The sequence below is a fragment of the Brienomyrus brachyistius genome, chromosome 12 (genome assembly GCF_023856365.1).
Source record: "Brienomyrus brachyistius isolate T26 chromosome 12, BBRACH_0.4, whole genome shotgun sequence".
Taxonomy (NCBI): Eukaryota; Metazoa; Chordata; class Actinopteri; order Osteoglossiformes; family Mormyridae; genus Brienomyrus; species Brienomyrus brachyistius.
In genome coordinates this window covers 4,463,793-4,487,998 of record NC_064544.1, presented here as the reverse complement: position 1 = coordinate 4,487,998, position 24,206 = coordinate 4,463,793, and the positions used below count along the sequence as shown (strand labels likewise).

The 24,206-nt window shown below is 46.6% G+C and overlaps 2 protein-coding genes and 2 non-coding genes across 9 annotated transcripts in view; 1 reads left to right on the top strand and 3 right to left on the bottom strand.

The window, feature by feature from the left end:
- Positions 1-6,720, bottom strand: part of LOC125705305 (LIM and calponin homology domains-containing protein 1-like) — a 65,972-nt gene extending 59,252 nt beyond the window's left edge. For all 5 annotated transcript variants that reach the window (XM_048971790.1, XM_048971791.1, XM_048971793.1 and 2 more), the window contains exon 1: positions 6,580-6,720. In XM_048971790.1, the coding sequence (XP_048827747.1) occupies positions 6,580-6,666 (87 nt within the window). In that variant the 5' untranslated portion in view covers positions 6,667-6,720. The remainder of the gene's footprint in view (positions 1-6,579) is intronic.
- On the bottom strand, positions 6,686-9,603 carry LOC125705307 (ubiquitin carboxyl-terminal hydrolase isozyme L1-like). 2 transcript variants are annotated; one of them, XM_048971799.1, is made up of 6 exons: positions 9,457-9,597; positions 8,898-9,043; positions 8,718-8,803; positions 8,431-8,478; positions 8,012-8,081; positions 6,686-6,746 (listed from the first exon to the last, which is right to left on the bottom strand). In XM_048971799.1, the coding sequence occupies exons 2-6, from the start codon at positions 9,007-9,009 to the stop codon at positions 6,727-6,729; spliced, it is 336 nt and encodes a 111-aa protein (XP_048827756.1). In that variant the 5' UTR covers positions 9,010-9,043; positions 9,457-9,597; the 3' UTR covers positions 6,686-6,726. The 2 variants fall into 2 exon arrangements, with proteins under 2 accessions (XP_048827756.1, XP_048827754.1); XM_048971797.1 differs by having other exon boundaries at positions 6,731-7,844; positions 9,554-9,603.
- Positions 9,604-10,689: 1,086 nt separating this feature from the next.
- Positions 10,690-10,783, top strand: trnai-uau (transfer RNA isoleucine (anticodon UAU)). The gene is made up of 2 exons: positions 10,690-10,727; positions 10,748-10,783. It is a non-coding gene; the product is annotated as a tRNA-Ile (tRNA).
- Positions 10,784-11,709: 926 nt separating this feature from the next.
- Positions 11,710-11,782, bottom strand: trnak-uuu (transfer RNA lysine (anticodon UUU)). Its single transcript has one exon. It is a non-coding gene; the product is annotated as a tRNA-Lys (tRNA).
- Between the last annotated feature and the right edge of the window lie 12,424 nt (positions 11,783-24,206).

Sequence of the window (24,206 nt, the reverse complement as noted above, 5' to 3'; positions counted from 1 at the left end):
AACCCTCGCCTGCATAATAAATCCCCTTTATTCCCTGTACCTTGCCTGCCTTGCCCGTTTCCAGCACGATCGCCGCTACCTTTATTCCCTGATCGTGACATTATTCATACCGCCGCAGAATTATGGGCAAATGATCCACGGTCAAGGCATTTTGAGTCTTCACATGGACCTTCTTCAGCCCAGTATTTGTAGGCCAGATTGCAGAGTCTGCACTGGTATTCTCCCAGTGCAACCTGAGTGGAGAAAACGTCAACGCTTCCTGTTTTTCCTGCTTCGCGAGAGAATCAGACTTGATCCACAACGTCAACCAATGCCGAAGTTTCCCTGTTCTCTGCGATCGCTGCCAAGATGCAGATGGATTTAACCAAACAATGATTCGTGCCTTCTAATGCTGGAAACACAGATGGCTCACACCACAAAAAGGAGATTTTATGAACTTGTCAGCAGTCGATTGAGAGCACATCCAAAGGGTTAACGCGTTCGACGTGAGTGGAGATTTCATACATCACATTCACCTCCTGAGCCTTCGGCACGAAATTCCTTGATAGCTGCTCCTGACTCCTGATACTGCAGGGACCACTGACAGGCAAAACAACATGCAGACAGCCCCCAATATTAAACCAATTAAATACCAGGGTGCATCTTCCACCACCCTTAGGTATCCCAATAAAGCTTAAGACAAGCACATTTGTATGCTGCTTTCTTTATTTAACTTTATTAAAGACAAAGGTTTCTTCATCTCTCCCTACATAAAATCTGAAACATTCCTGAATCAGTATTAAAAAAAAAAAAAACCTCAAAACAAATATTTTTACAAGCTTTGCACTCACACGAAGCCTGCATGCCAAACCAGTCCTGCCAATTCTTTGGAACAAGTAGTTACTGGATTCGACGTCCATGTCTGTCTGTCTGTCCAAAAAGTGTATGGGGTGAAAGATAACCACCCCTGGAATCTCTCACCTGCAATCTGTCAGCTCTTTCAGGACCAGGGGGACGTGATTAACTTTGAACAGTGACTGAAAAGCCACAAAAGTGCTGAAACGTTTGGCCCTGGCTGGCCGGCAGCAGCATGCTCACGACAACCCACCATGACAAGCATGATATGAATCTGGCACCGCTGCCTGGATTCCTAATTCGCAAGACAAGCGCCTGGTTTTATTTTTGCTTTCTTCTTGCGGCTTCTAATTTTCCTTCTCAGAGAGAGAAGGCAAAGACAGTTGATCTTTGAGTGGAAAAAAACGATTTGTTTTATTATATAGTTTGTATGATACAAAAGCTGTTGATTCATCAGTTCCACACGAAGACAGAGCTTACACTCATTATGCGAGTCTTATCCATCGGTCCATTTACTATTTTCTGTGTCCTGAGGAAGAAATAAGGAAAAAATACATTTTGATCTGCTTTGACGAATAATTAGGGAGCAGAGATTTTCAGTTTTTGCTTTTTTCTGATATAAAAAATATTCTTGATTTCACGTCCATGTGGAGCAGTCATTAATATGCATTTAGAATTTAAGCATTTCCTCCTCCTGGCCAAACGAGCAGAACCCATAACCTGTCCCGCTGAACACTTGCGGAGCTCTTGCATCCAAGCTAATCACGTCTCCTGGGAAACTCAATGACCCAGCGGCAGTAATGAGGGAATCATTCACTTCTCACGGTCTCCATGGTTACGTGGGGGATCCACGACGCCGGTCAGCCACTACTGAGAAAGGCTCCTAGGCCGGTGTTTCCTTCCTGGAAGGGAGCAAAAATCTCTGCCATCTGGGGGTCCCTGAAGACAGGGCTGAGAAACGCTGCCCCAAGTGACCGCATGGACCTGTGCATAGGCGTGGCTCCCAAGTGTTTATCCAAGCCCGCAGATCGCCCACACCGGGACACCGTTTGCCCTTGGCTCCTGTCACTTCCTCTTCGAGACCCCTACTCACCCGAGACACTGGGGATGAGCCAGAAGGAGCTAAATGGGGGAGCCACTGACATAAAGGACGCATTGAAGGGGACGTCGAGGAAGGGAGATGGAGAGGCGCTGGTTTTACAGTGTAGGAAAAGGCACCCTAATTACCCAGCCAGCTCACTCAGCACTTTCAGATAGCCAGCCAGGCCAGACAGACTCTCAGCCGACTCCACTGAGTGGGAGACACAAGCGTTTATCTATACCAGCGATGACGGTCATCACGGGAACATTCGCCAAGACATGCCCACCAACCGACAAGGGCAGGACATTTCTGAAACAAAGGGCATTTAAGAGCATTTAGGCATGGCACCCCAGGGAAAACCGCCCTAAATTAGGACAGTACACTCCGCTCCAAACAAATTCCAGTCTCGTTAAACACTGTGAGAAGCTTCTACAAGAGAACGCAGTGATGGAAATGAAGGGCACCTTAGAAATTAAAGCAACTCTAATTAGACAACGGAAAGTCCAATTCCTGACACAGACACTCTCATATTATTCTTCAGTGTCGCTGGTATTACGGTCAACATCTCTACCCTCTTGTAGAAACCCTGTACAGCCACATACTGCTCGGGCTGAAGACGCACGATGCTGTATTTCCTGGCCTGCTCGGGGATTCTGCGCTTGACACATACCTCATGCTCCTACGCAGGGCCTCTTGGCCATTAAAATCCAGCATAGCAATTAACAAAAGTTGAAACAGATCTGGTAAATTTCACCTTAATTCCACTCGTTCCACAGCGTGCGGCTTGTGGCCACTGCACTCATGTGAATCACCTTTCAAATGCGACCACAAAGTGCAGTCGAACAAGTTTTTGAAAAGCGACACCACACACACACACGCACACAATAGATAAATTATATGATGTTTCAAGATTCATGAGAGGATAACCAAGGTGGTCATTTGATCCCGACCCCGGCCTTCACCACTGAGCATCAAACAAACAGCTCTGTCTACAGCGCCGGCTTTGTGCGCTGTCAGGAGGCTGATGGGCGTCTCTTCTCGTCCCGAATGTCTCTCGCCGGGCAGCTGTTCTGCGGTTATGCGAGACGTTTTTTCATTCAAAGGGTTCCCAGATTCCTGGGGAGTAATGCAGCGGCTTGTCGGCTGCCAGCATCGGGAGCGTCGCTGCTATGCCGATAGCGGAGAGATTTCAGTAACCAGGGCACCTTGGCAGAGAAGGCCCATCTCCGAGGGAGCCTTGGGAGATCTGTGCTGTGTGGGTACAGTCAGGAGGTTCATGCCTCAAGTACACTCAAAACATCAAAATCTATCTGGACTTGCATCTGTCATTCCCAAAGATGCACTGATGCTGTATTGGCTGCAACAGGAGGCCTTACACCATTCTAATAAATTGCTGTGGTCTAAAACCAGGTGCTTCAGTTTCATTGTCCAACACTTGTGTATGTGTGTATGTGTGTGTCCAAACGTGCACATATACTGTGTGTGTGTGTGTATTATATATATATAGAATTCACATCATTAAATTAGTTTCCATTCATTCAAAGGTTTCTTTTTAAATTTTGGCACGATTTCACGTTTCCTGCATTGTGAAAAGGTCGCTTTCACTGATCTCCAGAGAGGGATTACAGCCCTCGTACTGGCTTTTATGCAAACACTTTTCAAGGCGAGGATTTCCTGCATTGTTGTTTTTTTTTTTTTTTTCAGCAGACAAACTTCAGGAAGTTTAACCACACAATGTCTTTACGGATCACAATATATAGAGGAAGCGGATACTAGCTCAACCTGACACTCGTAATTTATCGGTTAACGACAAACAGCACGACGGGCTGACGTCTTTCACACGCGCGTGCGATTTTCCACATACTGTAGGCCCGATGAGCCGTTGAGAGAACTGTCAGTTTGAGCAAATGTTTTATTAAAGGAGGATTTATTTCTTTCCTGGGACACCAGCGAACGAGAGCAGCCAGAGCAGAGAAAGTAAGACTGCTGAAGGGCTGGACTTTTGGTTTGTTGTTACATTCAAAGAGGAAAAAGGAGAATAATACTGAATGTCAGGAAACGGACTCGTACAAGAAACCTGCGGCTCCTGCCTCAAAACGCACCATCATTGTTCTTTCGGAGGGCTTCTTAATTCAGCTGAAGGTCTCCACAGCTACCAAACAGGCCGTTAGAAAAACAAATGCAATGCAAGGGCGACAGTCTGTAAAGACATTTACAGACCTGCATTTAGACAAACAAAACACCCTGCTTTCACATACACTTTAGAAACCGAATCTGAGCTGCATGACCGTCAATTCCTGAAATTGAGGGTATTTGCAGACTTGGCTCCATACTTTAATCATTCAGTCTTTCCCGGCTGTTCACCTGGTCCGGGACTCAGGCAGTGGCTGGAGCTCAAGGGCCGACCCTGGGATTCAAACCAGCAACCTTCCAATCACAAGTACAGGTGTCTGCTAAGCCAGTGATTCCCAACCGGGGGTACGCGTACCCCTAGTGGTACGCGAGCACATTACAGGGGGTACGTGGAAAAAATTTTTATATTTAATTTCCCTGATGATGGGTAAATATTATCAGCCATTCAATTAGCTGTGCCCTGGTATAGAAAGAAAATCTATCTGGGATGTGTTGCTTAATGAATTAAATGTTCAAGTTATGGAGATTTAATAAAATGTTTTAAATTTGATAATCAGTTGTACGTTCTACTTTTATTGAATCATCAACACATTTGACAAAGGGGGTACTTGTGGTATGAGAAAATCTCTCAGGGGGTACACAATTCAAAAAAGGTTGGGAAACGCTAAGCGATACAACACTCCCAAAGATGAAGCTTTTGATCATGTATCTGAAAACAGTTCAGCAGGGTTTTCATGTCCTTGTGTTACTCCGCGGTTCTCCATGGTGACCCTGGTGGTCTGGGATTTAGACAATGGTCGCAACTCATAACATGGATGTGAACCCATGGGGATTTTAGCGAGGCCACTGCAGCATGAGAAGGCAACGCCCTTGGATTGAACCCCAGACCGACATAGATCAGCGTGGCCATCTGGCCTCGCTACACGGAGTGCATCACTCAGACCACGACACCACAGCGATTCCTTATGCCCGACGGGGGGCTCACTTGAGCAAAACTTCCGGTTAATTCCTTCACAGCCCTGAAGGCAAGTCTGGGGACCACAGGATCAGCATTCCTGTCCCACCTTGGCCAGAAGGCTCCCTGCAGGGTGTCACTGTTGTGAAAACACCGGATTCCTGACACTTGGAAGATGAGTCTGATTATCTGCATTATCATGCAAGCACATCACAAACGCAACCCTGCAGGGCGGCTCCTACAAGCATGATGGTCAGCATCATCAGGGAGAATCGGTTCATATAAAACAGAACCACTGACTGTGGAAAGTCTTCAGAAGACAGTGCTTAAAAATCCTGCTTTTGTTCCCTAACACCTGTGACAAGTGAGACAAACTTTGTGCTAAATATACAAAAAAAACTAACAAGTATCAAACTCAGTCCTATACGTTTGATTAAAAATAAACATTTTTATTCCTGTAGAGGTAACTACCAGTGACATGCTCAGTGGTGAGCTGTTAAATGATTTCCTTTAAAACTAATTTTTAAGATCTGATTACCGCACTAAATCCCTTTCTGCAGACGTAGAGTCATCTCAGGACAACAATGCGAGTCTCGGGGGGGGGAGAGCGTCAGACTCCGGTTTTGGTGCCTTCCCTGTGTCTTAATTTTGGCTGATTTATCACCAAGTTGGTGATGTGCGAAAAACGGGGGATAGAGAGTCAGCCATTAAGTCTAGCCCGAGACTGAAAGGCTCCCAGTTACGCCGACGACTAAACTGCTAACAGTGACTTACATCCCCGTCTCACAGCAAGACACGAGGTCCGTTGCCTTACAGTCTGAAACATGGGACTCAAAAGCCTGCTATACCGCCTGGAGAGCTCAGAATCAACCCATGTCCTACCATACGGAGCTCATACATCTCCGATTCACCACATTTACTTTTCGGTTTGCTTACTGATATGCCACACCTGCTAACCATTAAGTGCAAATGCACTTTAAACAAAAGACGCCTTACTCTATTGCACACACTGCATCTGATTAGTTATCAGTTTGAAATTTTAATAAGCGATTAGTCAAAAAATATAAACTGTTTACGACAAAATCATTAAGAGAGCTGACATGGGACTTCTTAGTTTATTCTCAGTACACTTCGGTCAATGGGTATCAACCGCAGCAACTCACGCGTGTGAGCAAGAAAAAGACCTAGCAAGCTAAAAGTGGGTATCCCATGCGAAAGAACCGTAAACTCTTACGCAGCACAACTGCAAAACGAAACACTGTGGATTAATGCAATTAACTTCCAGCACGAACAAAACCTGTTTTTTTGGAGATTCCGCAAATCTTTAGTGAGATTTGTCTATATTTTTGGGCAAGCGATTATTTTACTGATATAGCATAAACTTCACACGGACATGGACTCAAGCGCGGTTTCTAAGCCTACTCCGATGAGCTTGTAGTACAAAAACACGCCGCACGTATCGACACCCACAACCTGCTTTCGCTGACAGACGGATATACTTCACTTTATTGCGTTTAGCTGTATAATACCTCTCTACAGTGAAGAGCCGGTAAACTTCACGGGACACAGATCTCACCTCGATCCAGCTCTGCGCCGCACTGAACGCTGTCTCCAAATGCTGATGCTGTGGGTGTCCGCCAGCCTCCACACCATGACAAGCCATTTGTACTGCGGGACAGGGAGGAGCGACCTCCAGGTATCTTCAGCACTGGAATATGCTGCTTCAAAGAGCACCACGGAGACCTGGGGAGTGAGATTTCACTGCTTGCTGTTGGTTCTGGGCTGCGGAAGATCCGTGCGCTTCACACGATTCTGTACCTCCGCTACGGCGCCCTCGCATTGCACAGCGCGTCGCACCGACGACCGCAAATAAACAGATCAGGAGTGAGCGCCAGCAGCCAATGCAAAGCAGCCGAGTGCATCAGCCGGCCGCCAGTGCTGCACGCCCGCTCCGCACCCAAAGGGCACATGCTGAGGGGCGCCCACACCAGGCAGGGCAGGGTAACACTTCACATATACAGTACGCTTAAAAACAACGATTCAACGCGTGCTTTTTAATAACCGCTAATTCACATGTACTCCTAAGTACCGCTTAAATACTCAATGTGACACCATATGCCACTTTGGCACAATAGCACTTCACAGCTATTGTGCAAAAATGACTACAGACCACATGACGAATAAATGTATTCCGCTTGTGTTAAAGGTCAACATGCATGACCAGATGTACAAACTTATGCAGTTTTATAAACAGTATGTCATTCCAAGCTGGGAGCTTTATAATCAAACAAAGATCTTTTCTGTCTACTCTGAACAAAGCAGTATTATCGAGTGATTACATCTTCTGCCAAAATACATAAAGGAACCTGACTTAAGGTCTTCTACAGCAGATCCATTAGACAAAGTATAAAATTCAACTTAAAAACAAGCCCGTAGATCTCTAGCTCGTCTAGTTAATGAAATAGTTGCTAGCTGAAACATCTATTTTAAATCCAAGCTGGTCAACTGAGTTTTCCACGGGTGTATAACTTATAAAACTCCAAAGTGGCAGCATACTGCTTCTTTTGTGTACTTTTCAGCAAATAAGAGTCAGCATACCAGTAGGTGAAAAGATGGAACAATAAGCATTTAAAACACACACTTAAGTCCCAGGCAGGTTTATGAGCTTAGCAGCTAGTTGTTCACGGAGACCTTTTCCGCCACTCCTGTGCCATGTGCACAGTGCCACAGCTGAGAAGCGCACCTAATCTATTTTATCTATTGATGTTTAAATACTGTATACAGTTACAAAACTGTCTTCATTTGTAGCACCATGATTCACAGGGAGATTCATTCTTCCATCTGAAAGCAGAATGGTCAGTTGAAACAAGAGTTCAGCATCAACACCGCATTCTACCCTTTGGCATTTTTAAAAGGTGACTATTCCAGGATGTTAAAGAATAATTTTCCTTAACGAAACCATTTAATATGAATCCAACACTGAACTAAGAATCATCACATTTTCTTACCCAGTTCCCACAGCTGTCCCTCCACATTGACAAAAGTAATTAAGTGAAAACCCATTTCTCCTTCTTCTACCTTGGGGAGAGATAAAATAGTCTGAGCCAAAAATTCAATACTTGCATGAAGTTACAATCCTTATAGTAAAATACTGTACATGCATAAACACCTAACATAATCCTCAAATAAATCACTCAGGTAATATTTTGGTAAGCATGTGACATCACCACATAATTTCTTTAATACTAGTTTTGTATTTAAAAAATGCGATCATTTGACAACACAAATAAAATTGACATTGCAATTTGGAAAAAATGTAAAAAAAATGACCAATTCAACTTATACACACACCCAGGCAATGATTAAAAACTGAAATAACGCACTATTTAATGTGTTTTAGCAATACTGCCAGTTGGAGAACATTTACCTGACACTGTCCCTCCACTGCCACCCCATCATGTACTTTATGAATTTCCTGGGGAGGCAGGGATGTTTAAATAATTAAAAACTGGCATTTGTCACCAGTAACTTGTTGGCTCATATATTTATATACACGGACAGTTTTAAGCGCCATCTAGTGGAACATTTGTCCTTATTACGTGCAACCAGTTGATTTATAACAACCAAATAATCATTTTACATCTCTCAAATAACGACCTTTAAATAAGTTGCCTTAAAGACAGTTTTAGTGTATTCAGGGTATACAGCAAATACCTGATTGCTTTCCAGCTGTCTGCCTCTTTCCTCTGCAGACATGTTTACTGTGTCTTCTAAGAACGTTTTCAGCACAGAGTCACTCTCTGAAGGCCAAGAAAAACAGAGTAGCTACTTATAATTGCAGTTTGCGCAACCCCAGTCTGGAGAACTCTGGACTGTGTACAGTTTTTTTATTACCAAATTCTAGTTTGTCTTTATTGTTGGCCACAGCATGCAGAAGCCCAACCGTTCCACATGAGTTTCCCACAGTCTGTTTGAGGAAACTTGTAAACCGTGTGGTCTTCTTCATAGCTCCTCAACTGCGATGCTCTGAAAGACTCACGCTGACAGATATTCACCCCACACGGAACAATGTTCACTTAGACAACGGTCGGCTACAAAATACTACAAAAGTCTACTGCGGCTAAAACCCAGAATTTGTTCAACATATGCTGATAGACTACTTTCTCCTCCCAAGCAGCATTTATGAGAATGTGGATTACAAAGAATGATATTACTTGTAAGAACATACCAAAAACGCACTACTGGCTTTCAAACATTGTGCCACCTAGATAGACGGATAACCCAAGCAGCACTTTGGCACAACATCATTCGGAGGGAGGAAAATAAACGTATGCTATAAAAATTCGGGGTGTTTCAGGCTACATTGTGATTTCAATAAAAATAAAAAAAAAACATCGCACCGCACACAGTGCGATATCGGCCAAGTCGAAGCCCTGCCTACAGGGAGCGTTACCTCGGGGTTTATGTCTATGGGACTACACGCCATAACCGCGTCCATGTGACTCGGCAGCCCCGGCCGAACCGCGACCGCAGGATGAACCGGAGCAAACCTGTTTCACCAGCTACGCCGAAATTAACGGGTCCCAAGGTTCGGAAAGACGCCGCGCGCGCTGGAGCGCGAGGGGCCGTATTACGCTTAAAAGTGGAGACCGAACGAATGCGCGGTCCGCCCTGACCGCATATGCCGAGCACGTTGTGTGAGAATAAAAGATAGAAAATAGAGTATTTATTGGGTGTTTCATACGTGAACAGCGCAGTAACAGCTGCACTGTAGCATGTTTTAGCCGCGGATTAGGACTGAAGCGCTTATTTAAAAATCAGTTCAAAGAGGTGCCAGAATATATGGGATAATTGGAAATTATTTGACAGAATGTTCACCCAGGACTACGGCCTTATAATATATCAAATCCTGCTGATTCGTTCCAATGGCATTTAAAACCCATTTAAAGTTCTTTCTTTAAAGCCACCTCGGCCCCCTGTCCCTCATCCATTAAGCCCGGAAGTGTAACTGCCCCTTCTGTCACTTTATTGTGCTGTGATTAATACTTTTAACTTAATCCTCCAGGGCAAGGACGATCACCTTCAGAACAAGTTAGATTTCACAGTGCATTAATGACTCATCCATGCATCTACCTCGGAGCTACTTATCCTGGTCACGGAAAGCCTATAATATAACTTGAAGTAGTACACTAAATTTTAATTTTTGTATGATGATTAAATTAATACAAAGAAACAATAGTTTTCTTTCCACCAAAGTTGCCTGTAAATTTTAAGAACCACGTATCGGTAAAAGTTCAATAGGCCTACCACCGCCATTTTTGATGGACACAGCCAACGGCGTAGGAGACAATTAGATAGGTCTATTGCTGGGGCCACAGCTTAATAATGTACATGCAAAGGTTTATTGGTCTATAAAGGTCTGTGAATGGTGGGGTACACTTTTCACCTCCTCCCAATTCCTTCGACCCTGGCCACAGATTATTGAAGATAATGTTTATACCTGGGGTTTTTTTAGAGCTTATTACTCATAGCTTATTGGTTTTTATGTTTATTATTTTATAGATTGCTGTACTCATGGGAATCTCGTTTAAATAGGTGTAGCTCTTCCTGTAAAACCTAGATTCATGTATAACGTTTGTTTATTTATTTTTAATGACATTTATAAAGCAAACGCTACGTATCAGTTGCTCCTGTGGTGCAATCGGTTAGCGCGCGGTACTTATACGGCAGTGTCCGGCGAAGCGATGCCGAGGTTGTGAGTTCGAGCCTCACCTGGAGCATCTGTTTTAGCTAATTTGTCCCTGTAGCTAATATACTGTTGACTTAGTTGTATTGTAGTTAGACGACAATCATGTTTACCTGTCGGAATATTAAAGCAGCAACTCATATGACCCGGTATGTGACAAATATGAAAGTTTCGAATCTCTATGTAAAACTGTGAGAACAGAGGAAAATAAGGACACAAGAGAAAAGAACCAGTATGTAAAATAATAATTATAATTGATCCGCTATAGGGGGATTATCTTGACGCCTCCCAGAACTTGCTCTTTGTGTAGTAAGTTGACCGCGAAGGGCTGCCATCCGCAGCGGCGCCCAGGTAGCTAGGGGTTAAGGGTCTTGCTGGGTTCGAACCTGCGACCTTCTGACTACAAGGACACACGCTTAACCCACTGAGCCACACGCTTAACCCCCCATAAAGAGCATTTATAACATCTGGCAATAAAAGTGCAATCAATGCTACAGGAAGCTACTACGTCTCCTGCAGGACATTTTTGCTTTTATTTAATCGAACAAACGTCTACCTTAGTCGTACCTCAAGGTACCCATATCAAGATCAACCAGCAGAGGGAGCCACATTACCGTTTTTACATTGTCAGACTTTTTTTTTAATACTGTATACAATTTAGCAGACACTTCATCCAAAGTGATGAAGAAAGGACAGCAGGGTCCGTTAGTCCCTGATGCTTTTGGGGGTTACAGGCCTTGCTGAGGGTCCTAATGGTGAAATCCCTCTGCAGACCCTGGACTTTGAATCGGTGACCATCTGGTCATATGCAAACCCCACTGAGCCACAAGTTGGCCAGAATTTTTTTTTTTACGAATGCTGGTGAAATTGTACATGTCATAAAGTTTTTTCTTGTAACTGATTATTCAAATAATAAGGTGCAGAATGTGCTGTTGTTTTGCAGCCCTATAAAGAAATGACCGCCTGAACAGGGACTTGAACCCTGGACCCTCAGATTAAAAGTCTGATGCTCTACCGACTGAGCTATCCAGGCTCTGTGGAGACTGTTAGCAAGGAATCCTACAATGAGAAGTGTATAATTTTTTTATCAGTTTTTTTTGGTGAAATCAATGATGCAGTTATTTCTGAATTCAGCCAGTTATTGATGATGAGAACAAACAGCCTCGAACTCGGCCAGCAAACCTCTGGCAGGCTTGGTGCTGAGAATCAGAGGGCGTGAAATGTCGTTACCAATCTTCACGACCTGGGCTCTGCCTCTCGGGAAGTCCTGGGCCCAGCTATGGATGGAGTAGCGAGGTCCACTTCCCTGAACTGCAGGGCAGCTACAGCCAAAGTCCACAGGAGCGCATGCAGGGATCCTGCTGCACCAGCAGGTTATTGGGATTGATGCCCCGGTGCAGCACCCCCTGCTGGGCACCTCCAGTACAGCATTAAGCAGCTGTTTGTATATCACCTGCAGGGGGTCACAGCAGGAGACATGTGCTTCAGATCAGGGTGGCAGTGGTGTGTGATCCCAAGGCTGGGGGTAGGAGGCTGGACACCAATGAAACTGATGATGATGATGATTGATGAAACCCTTTATTGCTGTTCCAATACACCATGTCACTAGTCACAAGTACCAGTGAAAAACTGGCCATCAACCCGACCATACATAAACACAAACATCACAGTAGGGGGTAGACAGGTCAGGAAGACAGGGGCAAACAGAGAGAAGATAAGAAAGAGAATAACATGAGGAGAGAGGAGGAGAATAAAAAAACAGCCCCCAGACTGTACTGCAGTGGGGAGGACATTGTAGGAACCGAAAAAAACACCTCAGCAACATAAGCACATGGTCACTACACCTTACAACATAAAATGACACAACTTGCAACAGGTGGGGGAGATGGGGAGGTGGAGGTAGTCCAGCATGAACAAACAGCCAGTGTCGCGGCACTGGGATACTTTTGATTAATGTGTGAAAACCAATAACCACGACTCACTCATATGACCATAACACCGGGCTTGGATCTTTGATGTTTTGTCGCTCATTACGCTTATTTCGCTTGAGCTCTGTCATCTCTCACAAGCCTCATCCCGGGGCGGACAGTCACCCCTCCCTTGCAGTGGTCAAGGATGCTTTGTGTGCACTTCCACGGAGCCAGCAGCCAAATAATCCACTTCTTCAGGGTCTCATGTAGAAACAGCAAAATCACCTTTAGTGGGACAACACTGCCCAGAGGCTAACAGTAATTATCATTACAAAGACTCTATCCACAAGACGGGCAGATTTTTAGAATATTGCTATAGAAAATGTATATAGGAGCAGCCTTGTTTCATGCAGTAATATGTTAATATGTTATAGACTAATAATGTGAAATGTGTATCCGGGCGGGGGGGGGGCTGCTAGAGATTTTACACCCCAGAAAAGCATAACATATTGTGCCCCCAATCTAGAAAAATCCAATCAGGTTGCAATTTTTTAGGGCCTCTGTCATTCAGGGGCCCTTAAAATACCCCCCCCCCCCCTTTAATGGCACCCCTGTATGGAGGATTAGCTGTTGATAACCATGTTAACAATGATGCTAACATGACCAATAACATTATATATACATATATATATATATATGACATCAAGTAGGTGAATGTAAACGAATCATGACTCTCTGAATCCAGTTACTTTTCAAGATCTGTACAATATTTTCATTATTTGCAATTGCATTCTAATATCAACATTTATTCATACATACACAGTTCATGTAAAGGCTGTTTAGCCTGTGTGATGGTAATTTTGAATTGCCATCATTGGTGAAAATGTAAAATACGTGTAAAAGTGGTTAGAATTAGGCACGGCTAAACACGCCAAAATGCGCACTGCACGCAGCGCAGAATTAACGCTTTTTAATGGTATCGGCTTTCCTTGAAAGGAGCACACGAGACCAAACAGGTACTTCTACAAATACTCGACCATCTAAAAAGACAAGAAGAGAACATTTTTGCATCCCTGGTCACACTAACCACGTTATTCTGATAAAACCCACTAAGTCCGTGAGTCAAATGAAGCCTTATAAATGTAGTGCGTCCCCCGTATGTGAAGTTCCACTATTAGCAATATAAATAGCTGAACAATTTAGTCTGATGCTGCTTTGCGAAATGCTCTTTCCAGCCAGCAACCGCAGGTGACAGATCTGACAGATGACAGTGCAGTAACAGCAGGTAGCAGCGCGTATAAATAACGTTTGCGGAGCGGGAAGGAGGGGCTGTTTCACGGGGGTCGCGGAAAAGTGTTTCCTGCGGTTAGCGCTGCGATCGGAGCGTTCAGTTCCGGAGCGGCGGAGACCGGGGCTCGGCAGCGCTACGAGACGCTGACATCTGGAAGGGAGCCCGGCTGGAGGAGACGCGCAGGCTCGGGAGGTGAGCGCTCCGCTATGCCAGGAATCCCCTTTAAATGCAGACGCCGTGCGCCTCCCTCCGTGCGCTGGCCGTTAAGACGCCTGTATGCGGTGTGTCCCGTTTCTGTGAGTAACTTATTTTGTAAGTATTATTATTATTTTTAGTGATTTCATTCTTGGTGTGTTTGGCGGATCCAAGACAGAGAGTCTTTTTTAAAATAACGCTTTTCGCAGAATGCGCACTGTTCTGGTGGAAGTTGGTGGCATTTTACAATCTTTAATTTCCGTGAGCAAAAATGCAAGAAAATGTGCGGCGATCAGATACTGGCTGCACATCGCTGGGTTCCGTCGACGGCGATCGGATGCTGTTCTCCGCTGAGGAATGATCAGACTTATCTTCCATAATGTCTCTCTCTATCTATTTCAGCAGATTATCCGATTTTCGTTGTATTTTATGTAAGAATGTCTGTGCTCCTTTTAATATATACATATATATATTTATATATAACGGAAATCTGCTTGACACGTCTTGTTTCGATTCGCCTAGCTTAATGTTTGCGTTTATGGCACGTCAATAAAAAACATTATATGTAACTGAGTGGAATAGGAAGTTGTGTACATTGTAGATATCAGAGACGTGTAACCGTGTGTGCGGTGCGATATGCCGGCGTGTTTCCCCCCAGCGCTGGCACTGATGTGCTGCTTCTTACGGAATTCACGCTGACTTTGACAGGCATCTTTTATGTTATCAAATCGACGTTTAATCCAGGACGGAGTCCGTAAGGAGTTTACACTGTATGTCTGTGAAGCCTGAGCGTTGTGCCGGTTGAGGTTCGCCGCCTGTTCATTCCCGTCGGGCTATTCAGGGTAATTCGGGTTAATTCGTTGTTATTTGCGGTAGGCTAATTACGGTACAGTATACGAATAAGTGGTGCTGTTGGTTATTTTAATACAGATGAACACTGACATAAATTAAAAGTTATAAATGTTGCACCGTGCAAACAAATTTTTGTTGATTACATTTTGCCAGTATCGTGTGTCTGTAATAGTTCATAAACAACCAACGCCCCTCTCCAAGTTAAAGTAAATTTATAGTCAACAGCAGTGAATTCCTACCCGTTTGCAGTAGCCTGTATTTCTTTCAATCCATCCATTTCCCGCCCACCTATCCTGGGTAGGGTCGGGGGACAGAGGCGCGCTTGACACCGTTTCCTCCAGGACACACACACTACGGACAGTTTAGAGATACTGTACCGATTATCCTGCGTGTTTCTGAGCGGAAACCGGTACAGCACGAGATCATGCGAAATCCCCCCCCTCCCCCGCACAGAGCGGAGGCGGAATTCGAACCAACAGCCTTGGAGGGATTAGGCAGCAGTGCGAGCCAGTGAAATATGCAGGGGCGTCAGAAGCATTTATGTTAAATGTGGGGGGTACAAACGAATAATTATGAAATGTGAGGGGGATACGTCCCCCTCAGATTTAATGGCGGGGACACCCATGGAAATATACATTTATTTGTAATGAAGTTATAAAACCATTTTTGTATTATACCTTTTATTTTGCATAGTATTTTAGTTGTAAAATGTGAAAAGTTGGCAAAATATATTGTAAAGATATATCAGAGACATATTAATGGGTATGTCCTGCGGTCTGTGTAATAGATTGGGGCTCTTATTTCTTCTGAGTAAACAAACATCAACTGCATTTGACACATAAGCTCCTGTCTCAGCTTAAGGGTGTCTAGTGTCAGAGCCTTATAGTCTTTAGTGAAACGAATGTGTATGGGCTACAATACAATATGACACTGTGTCTGTGATCTGAAGGTTCTTGGGTTCAATGATGTCACCTTCGGGCCCCTGAGCGGGGCCCTTAACCCTCAATGGCCCCGGGAACCGGCTGCCCCTGCTTTCGCTTTGGATACAAGTGCCTAATATTTCATGGAAAACGTTGAAGTATGTTACCAATGGCCTGCAGGACTTCAGGTAAATGAAAATGGCTGACCTTGATGGTGGAGGTGGACCTGCTCCATGTAGCCCCTCCATCACCGTGACAGAAGGGACCTGCATCATTCTTCTGTTTTAGGCTGTCGTCTTGCTGACGACGGCACGCGATTTAAGCAGCAGTACGTGGCGGAGATCACCGGGGACAAGCAGCCAGTGACAGGCAGCCGGTGACAGGCAGCCGGTGACAGGCAGCTGGTGACAGGCAGCCGGTGACAGGCAGCCGGTGACAGGCAGCCGGGGACAGGCAGCCGGTGACAGGCATGCGGGGACAGGCAGCCGGTGACAGGCAGCCGGTGACAGGCAGCCGGGGACAGGCATGCGGGGACAGGCAGCCGGTGACAGGCATGCGGGGACAGGCAGCCGGTGACAGGCATGCGGGGACAGGCAGCCGGGGACAGGTAGCCGGGGACAGGCAGTCGGTGACAGGTAGCCGGGGACAGGTAGCCGGTTACAGGCAGCCAGGGACAGGCAGCCGGGGACAGGCAGCCGGTGACAGGCATGCGGGGACAGGCAGCCGGTGACAGGCAGCCGGTGACAGGCAGCCGGGGACAGGCATGCGGGGACAGGCAGCCGGTGACAGGCATGCGGGGACAGGCAGCCGGTGACAGGCATGCGGGGACAGGCAGCCGGGGACAGGCAGCCGGGGACAGGCAGTCGGTGACAGGTAGCCGGGGACAGGTAGCCGGTGACAGGCAGCCGAGGACAGGCAGCCGGTGACAGGCATGCGGTGACAGGCAGCCGGTGACAGGTAGCCGGTGACAGGCATGCGGGGACAGGCAGCCGGTGACAGGCATGCGGGGACAGGCAGCCGGTGACAGGCAGCCGGTGACAGGCAGCCGGTGACAGGCAGCCTGTGACGGCACGTAAGTGCACATAACACTCGACTGCCTGTCCGGGGGCAGCGTGCTAATGACTGTACCTCCACTTTTATTTTGTGAAATAGGACATTACTTAAAGTGTTTTACTGTAACTGCCATACACTCTGTCATTGCAAGTTAAATCAATCAGAATAATCATTTTTAAGGTTATTGCATACTGTCAGGAAAAAGGGCACAGCCCCAGTGACAATTAATTGTACCCTCAAAGGTACAAATTGGTACATATCATTGTTGAAATGTCCAGTATTGTTCCTGGCATCAGTTAATTTTGAACTCAATATCAAATGTAATACTAGGAAATTACTTTCATTCAGTAACAAATTGAACTTTTTGTTTGTTCATTCTAAAAGAGATTTGTGAAAAATATTCTTAACATTGAAATATCCCTGCCAAACCCAGACACACAGTTATTGTTTAGTTGGAAAGAAAATATAATGCACAATATAACAAATTAAGTGTTTATATTGGGTTGCAATGGCTATTTATTGGCCAGTGATGACGATAGTGGATTTGGGCCTGTGTGCTCCTCAAGTCTACAATGGTTACCCTGAGTTAGAAGGTATTACTAGCATACTGGTGGACAGTTCTGTCTGCTTCCACCCTGTACTGTGATTCCTTGACATCTGAGATTACAGTGATTTGCTGTTCTCCACATGTTTGATAATTTTGACACGAGTTGTTCCGTGATGTGAGGCCGTTACTGGCCAGAAAGGAGGATGCTGGGTGGGGGGTTAGGGTTTGTGGTTCTGATAGACGGAATATTTCAGGAGTTTCAGACTCCAGGGTCACGTGGCTGGGTTAGGAGACCTGGGCTGTGACCAGCAGGTCACTCACCTTAGAAATTTAAGGGGATTTAGGTGGATGTTTTGAAGCAGAGTGAGATTTTACACCGTCTGTGGGAAGTGCTGAAGGTACCTGTGATCTGACTGGGACAGGCGAGACAGAAGCTGCCTACTTCTGTCCATCTTTCTTTCTTAAATGATTGTAAGTAATCACTGCTCATCTCTTCCTCAGAGATGAGCAGTGGTGGTGAGAGAGAGTGATCTGTCATGGTGGAGAGCTCATTCTTGTTACTCTTCCCTCCCCCGTCGTGCCACAAGGCATTACACCATTCAGGCTGAAAATCCCCAACCAGACCGCGGCCTGTCTGTCCCCAGCCTGCTGTGGATTCAGGTGAAGGTTACAGCGCCTTAGAATGAGCCGAACAACAGAGGCGCCATGCGGCAAAGCCGCCCACGGAAATGCCATCGCTAACAAGGCTAGCAACCGCTGATTACAGATGCATACAACAGCCCGCTGTTCCCCGCTGTTCCCCGCTGTTCTCCGCTGTTCCCCGCTGTTCTCGATTTCGTCCCTGTTTCTTTTGGAGAAATGATCAAACAACAGGGTTGATGCTTTGGAATGTCTTTCACACACGCGATAATGCTGATTTAACATACGCAGAGGGTTTGTTTGCACTTCTGCTTGTTATGGTTAATACTGCTGACTGGTTTGTTGACCTCGGTGAGGTAAATACGGGCAGTGGGGTATTTATGCCATGTTCCTCACGGGCGTCGAGGCAGGAGCTCAGGCTCAGGGGACTGACAGATTCGACGCTTTTCTGCTGGCTGACTTGCTGGTTGTAAGGTAGGTTCTAGAGAACTTGGGAGACCTATTGTTGCCATGTGTGTTATTAGTGGTGCACCAATGTAGAATGTATATTTTTGCCTAACATTACAGACACTGATAACCAGGGAGCCCTGAAGCTCCAAAGATCTGAGGGGGCACTGATGTCGGTGATGTTGCTTCTTAAGATCCTGTGATTGTGTGTAGCAGCCACATCATATAACGCAGGCAGTGAGACGTCAGCAAAGCAGCGCCGACTGTAGTGAGGTTCCAAGTGACGAATGAGCCAATGAAATCCCTCATCCTCCACTACAGAAAATGAGTGATTGTCTAATGCGATCATCTCCGTTATTTTACTAGTTATATCTTTAGCTCTGATGCTGCTCACTGTGAATATTGACTGTAGTCTAAATATAAGTGTGACCAAACAGAGCTGATTCCGATAAAGTGATTTATACCGAACATCGGCCGATATCGATATATCACGCATGCCTGTGTGTTGCTAACGAGTGCCGCAAAGGGCAGCTCTCCGGGACTTTTGCGATGGTGCGAAAGCTTCGGCGTGGAGCTGTTTGCCGGGGCTCCATATTCACCCCCTTTTCACCCGTTGAGGGAAACCTCGGGGGCCATGGGACATAACGAAGAGCAAAGTAGATGATCCGGAAAGGTTCGGGCTGGAGTACGCTTGCCGTCTCGTAGACGACGATCACTCTGACAAGCGTTCCGGGAATTCCCAGGCGGCAGAACCGACAGCTTAATGGTCCTACGAGCAGATAGTGTTCCATATAATCTAATTGCGAAGAGAGGAAACCCATTTGGGTGCCGAGAGAGAAAGTGAGAAAACTGCAAATAGGCAATATTTCCAGAGCGGTCTGTGAGGCGGTACGTGAAAATACTGCAACAGTGCGATAGGCTAGCTGGGCGAAAATGTAATTTCCTTAATTTTATTATACAGTTTGTAATATCTTGTGTTTAGACACTAATAATGTAAACATTGCATTCAATATTTTTTCTGAATAATATTTTCTAAACATGTTTTCTCAGATTATCGTATTTATTTTTCTCTCCTCATCTTGCGATATTTGTCACGTTGCCTTATAAGCTTATATTGCAAAAGGCATTTCCGCTATATTCTTGTGAGACCGGCAGGAAAAATGGCAACACTGTAAAATGTAACTAAAAAATGACTTTCGGCTAAAATAATATCGCAGTAGCATTTATCCAGCAAAGTGCAGAGATCTTGAAAAAGCTAAGTGAGTGATATGATCAGCCGGGTCTGTTTTCCTGCTTGGTCCTGCTTGGTCCTGCTTGGTCCTGCTTGGTCCTGCTTGTGCCTCTTGTTCCTTCAGACGGGCCTCATTGACACAGGCCGTGTCACCCAAAGCCAAACAGCGGCAGCCACTCTAAGCCATACCCTTGTGCTGCTGGTGTCTGCGAATCGGCCAGCACAGCTGCTCTTTGAGGCAGCCCCACGGGCCTCGAAGTCAGACAAAGCACGCGTTGTCCCAAACGGGCCCCCGATGCAGCAGGCGGCGGGTGTGAGGCTCATGCTGTTTTTGTAGGGAGGGAAAAAAGTTGGGGAGGGATGTTCCAAGGTTCTGCAGGGCTCGCCAGGCAGGAGCCAGCGAGCGAGGTTGCTTGTTTACATTCTGTTTGTTCAGCAGATGTCCAGAGTGATGTACATTTTTGAGAGGGCAGGGTCACACAGTGTCCCTAGTTCAGGGTCTTGCTCAAGGTCATAACCCTGGGAGTTGGGGTCATAACCCTGGGGTGCGTGTGGAGAGGCTTCTGGCCATGGGGACTAACCTGCATCCTGAAATGGCAGCTAGCATCTGTCTGCCTGCCAGCATAGTCCCCCCCCTGCCCGCGAGTTCCGAAATTTTATGCATCCCATGTTCCAGATTTGCTGAGCTCATGTTTGCTTTTGCCTTCAGCTCCCCCAGTTTTATGTTCCTTGATCAATCAGGTTGTGCAAGCTCAGGAAAAATGAGGGAAGGCGGGTGGGGCGATGGAGCTGAGATCCCCCCCCCCCCGATGTAAATATGTGGCTCAAGCTGCTTTTCCTGAAGTCTGTCAGCGCCACACTGCCCCCCTCCCCCCCGGAGGTGAACTCTCTCTGTATTTCTCTGCCGCCGTGACAGAGACAGTTCTTGGTGACAGGGGCTTCGCAGGGCCGCTGTACCCCTACTCGCTCTCCTCCACCGCTCTCGTCCTTCCTCAGTCAGGCGGGACTGTCCTCCGCACTCCTGAACACTGCAGGCCACCCGCCTCAGTGTCACAGGCCCGCGTCGAAGCGCTGCAGATGCTCTGGTGCCTGTAAGCAGCATGTGCGAGCTGGCAGTGCCCGAGTCCGCACCGGGGACTCCTTCTGGTGCCGCCACCTCCCATTGGTGCCCAGACGTACACATGCAACTGGCACGCAGGGCTGGCTGGTGGTGGCATCTGTGAGGAACTTTCTGGAATAGGTAGTCAGTCTCCTGAAGGACCCTTCCATTTCTGGCTGCCCTGTGCAGCTGCCTGTTTCCGGCTCCCTTCCCTGTTTAGTTACTTACGGGGTGTAGCGGCTCTGCAGAGTGTCTGCTTCCCGCCTTGAATTATGGGTGTGAAGCAGCACTTCCTCACCGGACAAACAGGATAATTATCCACAAATGTTCCCACGTTTTCTGCTGTAGCGTTCCAGCATCCCTCCCCCCGTTGCAATTTATTTTTTTCACCAGATGCACGAAAACAATGCCTGGGGCAGCGGCGCAGCCCGGGCCTGTGGCAGTAAACGTTTCCCTTTTCCTCTGCGCGACTGCGAGCCTCATCGAACCTCCCCGCTTGGACACCGCGGTTGCATTCCTGCCGCCGTCCATGTCGGAGGGCTGTGCTGTAATTTAGGAAGCCTGTGCCTGTATTCTGCGGATTGTTGGGCTGTCGGTGAAGCAGTTCCACATTTTTGTTAAAATGTCAGTCTGGGAGGAAGAAGTTGGCCTCTTTGATCACATGACTTAACGTTTTACAATGAGGTGAGGCTTTGTCCCCTATGGAAACTCTTGTTTCTTGTTGACATGGCCTAGCGCAAGATTGTATCTCATGGGATTTTTGCCATTGTTGTGCTTTCTGCCGCCAGCTTGTAGGTCATATGGCTTTGCCTGTCTTCAATATTCCTGACATCAGTTCAAAATATGCTGAGGCCCTGAAAATATTGTTTTGAAACCTCATAAACGTCGCGCGCCTGTTCTGGAAATAACCCCTCTGCACCCGCAGCTTCTCAGAACCTGGAGAGTGGGGGGCTGCGTGTGGCTCAGTGAGCTAAGCCTGCGTGCCTGTAACCAGAAGGTCATTGGTTCAAACCCCACCTCAGCACGTCTGCGGGTCCTTGAGTAAGGCCCTTAACCCCCAGCTCCCTGGGCGCCACCACTGCAGGTGGCTGCTCTTCACAGACAACTTACTCTACAAAGAGCAAGTTGAGGGAGGCGTAAAGACTATTAAATTATTATTATGATCCGGCATTTGTTGTCCCTCTTCGAGATTTCTGGAAATTTTTGGCCATTTTTCTAAAGTGATGCTGACTGTCTTCTAAGAAAGTTTGTTACTGTATATAGCGCATCATGTTTTTCTTAGACTTTATGAACTTTTATAGTTTTTTCCAATCCCGCTTCAGTCTTCGCCATCTGCAGCATTACACCCCTTTATAGCAGTATATGTGTGCTGCTCCTGTTTATTGCGCTGTGCTGACTGCAGGGTCTCCGCGTCGGCTGACTCGCTTTGGTCGGACGCCAGCTATGTTTTAGTGTGAAACACAGTGAGCGCCAATAAACAAACTTGAGATTGTGTCCCTCTCGCCACTGGGAACACGAAAGTAATTTTGAGCCAAAAATAATATCTTTGTATTTTCCTTTTTGAATATTTATCTGCATTTGTATTAGACAGAATGCTACAAAACAGGAATGTAAGTGGGGTGATTTGTGGCTCTGGGTTCGGATGGTATTTATTTATACTTAATTTTACCAGGAAGGTTACCAATTTATCAGAAGGTTACCAGTTCAAATCCCAGGGTCAGCAGAGTAGTTTCACCATTAGGTCCCTGAGCAAGACCCCTAACCCCCAGTTACTATAGGGGCTGCTGGACCCTGCGTCCTCTAATGTACATCACTTTGGAACAAAAGCATCTGTTAAATAAGTAAAATGTATGAAGTTAGTCGTGATTTAGCTATCGCAGTTTTTCCGTGTATGCGGGTGAAATTACCCTTAGTCTTGGAGCTCTGTCTGTGCAGAGCAAGCAGAGCGGCTGATAAGATATCTCTCCGCGGGCCCAGACCATGTTCGGGTCAGTGACCGAGGGTTTGTTTTGACTGAATGGAGAGTTCCTGCCAAGTCCCACTTCTCCTGTAGCTTTGTCCGGTGGCCAGACTGAGAGCAACTTCAGGTTCGATTTATTTACTGGTTTGTGGCAGGCCACTAAATGTACGGTCCCGTTCGAGAATGTGAAGCTCTTCTCTAACGGGTAGTTATGGTTGGAGGGGAGCCTTCTGGCCTTGGCAGCGCAGAGAGACGATTGCAGCTTGTCGTGTGACAGGTCTTGCACGTGTGACGTTGCCGTCGTACTCAGGGGCGTCGTGAGCTGCCATTTTCCTCACACACCCAGTGACATGATTCTCTGCGATGAAGGAAAGGTGTTCTGTGACGCAGTGTGCTGGTTAACTGCAAAGCTAACTGGCCCTCGCTGTTAGCCGTTCGGCTGATCTTTCCCGCTGTTGTTTTTTACCATCTGTTTTCCATGTTGCTGAGAAGTCTTGCAGTCGAGCTGGCTCCACCTTTGACGGTTCTTTCACAAAACCAGTATAAAATGGAGACCCAGTGTGCAGTTAAATCACGCTGCCTGACTTCCCCCTGGATCAGCGCTTGTTTCAGCAGCAGGGGGCCGTACAGGGGACTCCTGTTTCCAGCATCAGGTTGGGGGGGTATGCTCCCTCTTCTCATTGCAGTGGATTTGTCTGCGTGGAACTGTGTGAAGTTAAAGAGGAAAAGAAAAATCCACCTGGTTGCATTAAGACTTTCTGTGCAATGACGATCTAAATCAGTGTTTCTCAGCTGGATCCTCGGGGACCACGTTTTTGCTCCGGTTGGGAGCTGTGAGGGAGCAAAAACATGGACTGTCTGGCAGGGGCTTCAGGGTAGCAAAAACATGGACCGTCTGGGGATCCCAAAGGACTAGCTTGAGAAACACTGATCTAAATGGTGCAGTAATGGGGGAGGAACACAGTGCTCGTCAGGGGGTGGGAATCAGCCGGGGCAAGAGTGACAGACACTGACCTGAGATGCGCAGACACTGAGCTGATAACCACTGTGGGCCAGCTCAAAGTATGCGCAGACACTGAGCTGATAACCACTGTGGGCCAGCTCAAAGTATGCGCAGACACTGAGCTGGTAACCACTGTGGGCCAGCTCAAAGTATGCGCAGACACTGAGCTGATAACCACTGTGGGCCAGCTCAAAGTATGCGCAGACACTCTGCTTTTCGGTGGGTTGCCCCATTGCGCATCTGCCAGCTCGGCCCGTTTTCTGTGGTCTTCTCGACCTCCTGCGTCGTCATTCTCCTCCTATTTCCTCGC